Source organism: Labrus mixtus, chromosome 19 (genome assembly GCF_963584025.1).
Source record: "Labrus mixtus chromosome 19, fLabMix1.1, whole genome shotgun sequence".
Classification (NCBI taxonomy): Eukaryota; Metazoa; Chordata; class Actinopteri; order Labriformes; family Labridae; genus Labrus; species Labrus mixtus.
The window spans coordinates 18,070,526-18,076,703 of NC_083630.1; the positions used below are offsets into that span (position 1 = coordinate 18,070,526).

General features: G+C 42.4%; 2 protein-coding genes across 2 annotated transcripts; both read left to right on the plus strand.

Moving 5' to 3' along the window:
- Window positions 1-1,370: 1,370 nt before the first annotated feature.
- Window positions 1,371-2,799, plus strand: LOC132994660 (oxygen-regulated protein 1). Its single transcript, XM_061065147.1, has 2 exons — window positions 1,371-2,011; window positions 2,629-2,799. Exons 1-2 carry the CDS (start codon window positions 1,379-1,381, stop codon window positions 2,797-2,799), a joined length of 804 nt encoding a protein of 267 aa, XP_060921130.1. The 5' UTR covers window positions 1,371-1,378.
- A 355-nt stretch (window positions 2,800-3,154) lies between these two features.
- LOC132994661 (oxygen-regulated protein 1-like) lies at window positions 3,155-4,215 on the plus strand. Its single transcript, XM_061065148.1, has 2 exons — window positions 3,155-4,069; window positions 4,177-4,215. Exons 1-2 carry the CDS (start codon window positions 3,263-3,265, stop codon window positions 4,213-4,215), a joined length of 846 nt encoding a protein of 281 aa, XP_060921131.1. The 5' UTR covers window positions 3,155-3,262.
- The last annotated feature ends 1,963 nt before the right edge of the window (window positions 4,216-6,178 follow it).

Here is a 6,178-nt window from a genome sequence, read left to right on the forward strand (position 1 = left end):
GGAGATTAACTTTAAGCAAAGATTAAGCAAATTAACCACGATGTTGTCTCCTGAAATAAACTGTTGCTGTGGAGTTAGTGCAACCGCAGTCAACATGTAGAGCATGGAATAACATTTCATGGATCCTGTCAAAACGGTTGGGATTGTCATGATGCAGATGCAGACGTAGGTGAGTTCATTTGGAAATCATTTGTGTGTGCCTCTTTCTTCAACTTAGTTTAACTTTCCACTGCTTCAGTTGTGATCTGTATGTAGCATTTTAAATGCCATGAGCATCAATTTCAATATCTATCTTTAATTAAGCTATAATTATTACCACAGATTTATCACCCTGAGAGGATTCTTTTTCCAATCTATCGACGATAAAATTACACTTCCATCCATCTTCACTGAGTCCTGAGATTAATTTTTCATTATACAAAGTGTTTTATTAACTGGTATAATTACAAAGACGAATTCAATTGATATCAGTCCAATAAAATCTGTTATTTATTCCTTAAGTGTTCTCATGAAATGGGCGGTATTTAATCAAAGACGTGTAAAAATGTGATTAGTTAGTTATGAAACATCCGTTCCGCTGGTACTTGCATGGTTTGTATGCGACGCATTGTGCTTGGGGGCCTTTTAGCGGTCAGATTTGGACTTGTTGAGTCATTTGTTATAACTATCACTTCTGAATTTGAATCCTTTTCAGGAAATGTGATGCAATGTTATTTGTGTGGCCGAGTGATTTAACCAAAAACAAAGACCAGGCGTAGTATCATGATTTAAAAAAACAACATCTCTTTTCCACATTTCACCTGCTTTCATCACTTGTTGAAACTCGGGTAATCAAATAATTAGAGGTTCACGTTGCAAGTTTTCCAGGAATGAGGTTGCGTTACCTGATGGCAACAGGCTTAGGGAAGTAAACAACAGATGCTTGCGATACGTCATTCAGCTGTTTGCACATCTTAAATTAAGTTGTGTTCAACATGGTGTGCTATGTTGTGTTGACCTACATGAGGAAGGTCCTAGAAGCACAGATGTGTTTGATACTTAAAAACCTATAATATTCTTCCTATGATTATTGGTTACCTTGACAACGGCAGCAATGAAGTGTATCATACTCATTTATTAATACATTTTCATAAACTGGTAGAGTAATTGGAACACATCTGGGAATGATGATGATTATGAAGTTGCCACTTGGGAAACTTTTTACGCTCCTAACTAGTGACAATATTGAGAATGCGTTCAACTAAGGTTTCAAATATTTTAGTGTTTCATCAGTTCTTTTTGGACTTTCTCCACACAGAAATATGCCCAACTTCTTTCAGTAAATATGTAATTGTTCTCCTGTCTTTTCCCTTTCAGCCAAAAAGAAACGATGAACGAGATGGCTCTTCGGACGGTCCTCCCTGGACAGTCATCAGGGAGTGCGCACACCTTTGGCACCCCGCGCCACACAAGTGTCGTCAACCCCATCCTATCGAAGCGTGTCTGCTTCTACAAAAGTGGAGATCCTCAGTTCAACGGTCTGCGCATGGTCATCAACAACCGCTCCTTTAAAACATTTGATGCCCTCCTGGACAGTCTCTCTAAAAAGGTTCCCCTGCCGTTTGGGGTGAGGAACATTACCACGTCTCATGGGGTTCATGCAGTCAGTACTTTGGATGATTTGGAGGATGGAAAGTCCTACATATGCTCTGATAGCCGTAAGGTCAAACCTTTCAACCTGGCACGAGCCAGGAAGAAGCCGCCGCCCTGGTACCACGCCAGGCCTGCTAGTTCCCGTCGTCGAACTGTGCAGCAGGCCAGGCTATTCCCCGGCTGGAGCATCCACAAGAAGGAGCCGGTGGTTCTGCGCACACCAAAGAGGCTACTGGTTTTCCGCAATGGTGACCCCAATGTAATACACAAAGTGTTCATTCACAAGAGGACTACACCCACGTTTCAGTCCATACTGGAATATATCTCAGAGCTGATCCAGTTCCACGTGGTGAAATTACTCACGTCTGACGGCAAGCGCGTAAGTGTCCCTATGATACAGCAAAAACAGAATTCACAAGCAAAATGGACTGACAACCTACTAAAAAACACAAGAACACATTCATTGGCCATTCTGCTAAAGCCAATAAATCACAAATATATGAAACCCTGTTTTAAAGACAACTTGAAAGCCTCAACTTGAAAACCATTTTTTAAATAGTACTCTTATATCTTTAGACCGTAAAGCCACATAAGAATGCCAAATCCCCCCAAATAGTGTGTTCAAAGTCCTTGCTATCAGTGTTATTTTTTGTGGTATCATTATTGACCCAGAAGGAACTGGCTTAAACCTGGCCTATAAATAACCATCACCTGAGGAGAGAAAGTGCTAATCTTCTTTGGCTACTCTAGCTAATACAAAGAAAGGCATTCTGGGATACTGCACTGTAAGGCTTTGGTAACTGAGCCATTTGTTTTGTAATTTTAAGATTCTTTTAGAATTGACCTTTTGTGCATGCTTGTAATTTGCAATTAATATCCCTCCCTATAACACCTACAGTACGTTCAAGGCTGAAAACATGTCTTTTCTTTCTATCTAGTGGTGACAAAGTTTCATGCCATTAGAGAGACAAGTGTTTTTTTTTCTGTCCGCTGCAGGTGGATGGTCTTCCAGGCTTGATATTGTGCTCTGGGACTGTAGTGGCAGCAGGCAGGGAGCCGTTCAGGCCTGCAAACTACAGCGCACAGAGCTCTTCAGCTCAAACAACGCTGCCTACCAATCGAAAAAGTATCCGAAGACTAAAGGCTTTAAACCGTAAGTTTTCATAAGAATAGATCTCAGAGTAATAATTTTCTTTGATTTGCTGATGAGCCCATTTATTCTCATTAATGGTCCCTTATTCATACGGCACATGCAGAGCGTCTGAAATAATCTACCTGCTCTCATGGGATGAGTGGGGAAGTGCTGAGGCATTGATACTGCACATAATACCATAGATGACCTACATACACTATGTAGGTCTATGTGGCTGTCGGCTATTGTTCTTCATGTGCTGTAAATAGTTAAACCATCTTTCTAACTTTCTCTTTTCTTTTCTTTTCATGCTTCACTGGTTTCCTCTTCAACCCTCGCTTCAAATCGATGGATTTTTCCTCTTCATTTTTCAACATTTGTATTCTTTGTACCTGATTGGCCCAAAAAGGCAAAAAGAAGCTTCTATCAAACACTCCAAAGTCGAGGCCGTTTTCCCCCTCATGTGAGAGATACATTGTGAATCAAATCAACAACTCCATGGCAGAACGTTCAAGCGAGCTACGCAGCAACCCCTCAAACTCTGTGGAGTGGGAGTCGGGTCATATCCTGGAGTCAGTGGCAGAAACAGAGGGTGAAACCTGCCTTGGCGATGGAGTTGAAGGGCAGGGGTGCTCGCTGCCCACAGATGACAACATTGAGAAGTCTTTTCAAGTGAACCAAGACGGAAGCATGACGGTGGAGATGAAGGTGAGGCTGACCCTTAAGGAGGAGGAAACCATTCATTGGACCACCACTTTGACTCGGTCGAGTGTGGCTAATGAGCTTAATGAAACAAGTTTACCCCCGCCGGAGTTAGAACAGATCAGCTCACCAGACTCACTTGATTTACAAAGTGCTGTTTCCTCCATCGACACAATCAATAAGGACAAATCAAAGGATAACAATGATGAGGATCCACCTACACCATGCAATGGAGTTTTCAGCGAGTGTAGTATTGAAGACGATAATATCAAAGAACAGACTGGCTTGGCGTCCTCTTGGAGAGCTCCCACACCAGGTCACAAGCAAATCAGAACGAAGCAAACCTCAATGGAGAGCATAAAATCAGTGACGGCAGAGGGGATTCAGGAAGGTGTGGTTGGTTCTTACTCCTACAGAGAGCAGACAGAACATGGAGACATGACTGAGCAGTACTGCTTGGTCAAGCAGAGTAGTACTAGACCAGTTCCCAAACCAAGAAGACTAGGCTCTATAGATACCAACAATATAAGCAGCAGAGATGTATCCACATTCAAATCAGCAGGGATGTCCGAAATCCTGCAGGTTGAATCCAGTGGACAGGAGGTCACTGAGACTGTGTTCCACATATTTGAACAGCAGACCTGCCAGAATACCTTCCTTGCAAACCTTTGTGCGCAGGGAATGTCTGCGTCTGGAATTCCTTTTTGCAGGCCAGCTACCTCAGAAACTGGACGGTTCTCCTCCAATAATGGGTCTGAACCTGAGTTGTGGAGACCATCCACAGCTTCTGAGTCGATTAGCCTCTGGAGAGCTGGGAGCACTTCATTAACATCTGATTTAACAATGCCTTTGCTTAAGACTGGTGCAATTCAAGAAACAAATGCTCAAAGAAGGTTGCCAAAGCCCAGCAAAGGCAGAGATAAGCCCAAACAGACTGAACTCAAGCATGACAAGAAACCAAAACTGATCAGAAAACGGGTTATTCGGCTTCGGACACCGAAGAAAAGAAAAAAAGGAAATTCTTCAGAAGCAACCGGGAACCGTAAGAAAGTGAAAAATTTCTCTAGCGCCGGGTTCCTGAGAAGAATTTATGGGAATAAATCCAAATCAGAAAAGAGCACGTTGAAGATCAAAGAGGGAGCAGCAAAAAATGGAGACCAAGGATACAAAACAAAAAGCTCACAACAGTCAGATGACACCTTGAAAAGTATTCTTAAGGATCCAAACATGCCATCAGCATTGAATGAAATTGAAAGGGAGACAGACAAAAGCAGACTGAATGTTGCACCTATAGAAATGATCCAACCACGGGGAATACTGACACGTCAGACATCAATGCATCAGGAGAAAAAGATGGAAAACGAGTCGTATGATATCAGCAAAAGTATGTCGCTGCCTGCTTTTAACTCTTCCAGTGCTTTTACACATGAATATGTGGAAAATTGGTTGGGACAAGTCAATTTTGAACCCACAACCTACCCAGATGAGGAAAGTAAAAAAGCTGAGGAGGTCATTCTCGTCAAAAAGGAAGATGGCATGAGCATGGAGGCTGAAATTAAGAACAGCATCATGATTGTTGCAAAGGAAGTTAATACGTGTTTGGAGAATACATCAGATCGAGAAACATGTGAAACACTGAAAATCAACCCACCGCCAGAGAATGTGCAAGCATCTTCAATCAAACAAAGAATTCAGTCCTTTGAAAACAAATCGAGTCCATTACTGGAGAGGACCACATTAAATCAGCAAAGTGTCCACAGTCATACAACCCCTAAAAACGCAGAAAACTACAGTATTTTATCCCAGGAAGATACAACAATAAATAAGACCTCATCAGACTGCTCATCTGGTAGTCCTGTCAAAATCTCACTACAAAATGCAACACCTGACGACACAATTTCAATGGATTTCCCACCACCCCCCTCACCGCCGGCTGAAGATCTGGAGCTTTCAAACACTGAATATTGTGTGATGGACGTTTCCTCCGCAGCCAGCAGCCCATTATACAGGCTATCATCAGTGAGCAGTCAAATGTCAGATAGTCATCCTTTATCCATCAGTCCTGCATCTGAAAAGGCAGCTTCTCCTACCGATCTCACAATGGAAAGGACAACATCAGCTCGGACTACCATTCATTCTGAGCCGGGGGAACCACCACTACCTTTGATCAAAATGGCTCCTTTAGTCAGTAATTTGTCTCTTGGCAGGACAATGGCTCTCAGAGAGACTGGTATGGATAAATATGCTTTATGTAGTGATGCCACTTCGGAGACATCCACAGCAGCTGCTCACATCAATGTGGTGGGTAATGATGTGCTACAAAACGGCCTCCATTCAACAGACACATCTCAACATAGTGAAACCCTACCCGACGAGACATGGCAATCAAAGAGTAAAAACGATGTGAAAAGTCAGTTATGTTTGATCTCTGCATCTCCTGCTAGTTTAACATCTGAAGAGAGAATGCAATCAGCAAGTATTTCATCAGATGATCACATAACGCCAAGAGATCAAACTAGGGAGAGCAAATGTAATGAAACACCAATGATATCGCCAACAGCGATATCGTCTCCCAAACCCCAGGTGAAAAAAGTACAACTTATGAGTAGTCCATCTCCAGAGAGAAAATCCGAAACCAGGAAGCTGTCATCTGAAATCTCTCAGAAATCTCCAAAATTGTCTTCATTCCATTATCGCCCTCCCAATAAAAGT

Bases quoted from the DNA above. Each gene is read 5' to 3' on its own strand.
- LOC132994660 (XM_061065147.1), top strand. From the start codon at position 1,379: ATGGCTCTTCGGACGGTCCTCCCTGGACAGTCATCAGGGAGTGCGCAC. The intron at 2,012-2,628 runs GTAAGTGTCCCT...TGTCCGCTGCAG, and splicing joins TCACGTCTGACGGCAAGCGC to GTGGATGGTCTTCCAGGCTT.
- LOC132994661 (XM_061065148.1), top strand. From the start codon at position 3,263: ATGGCAGAACGTTCAAGCGAGCTACGCAGCAACCCCTCAAACTCTGTG. The intron at 4,070-4,176 runs GTCACTGAGACT...TCCTTTTTGCAG, and splicing joins TTGAATCCAGTGGACAGGAG to GCCAGCTACCTCAGAAACTG.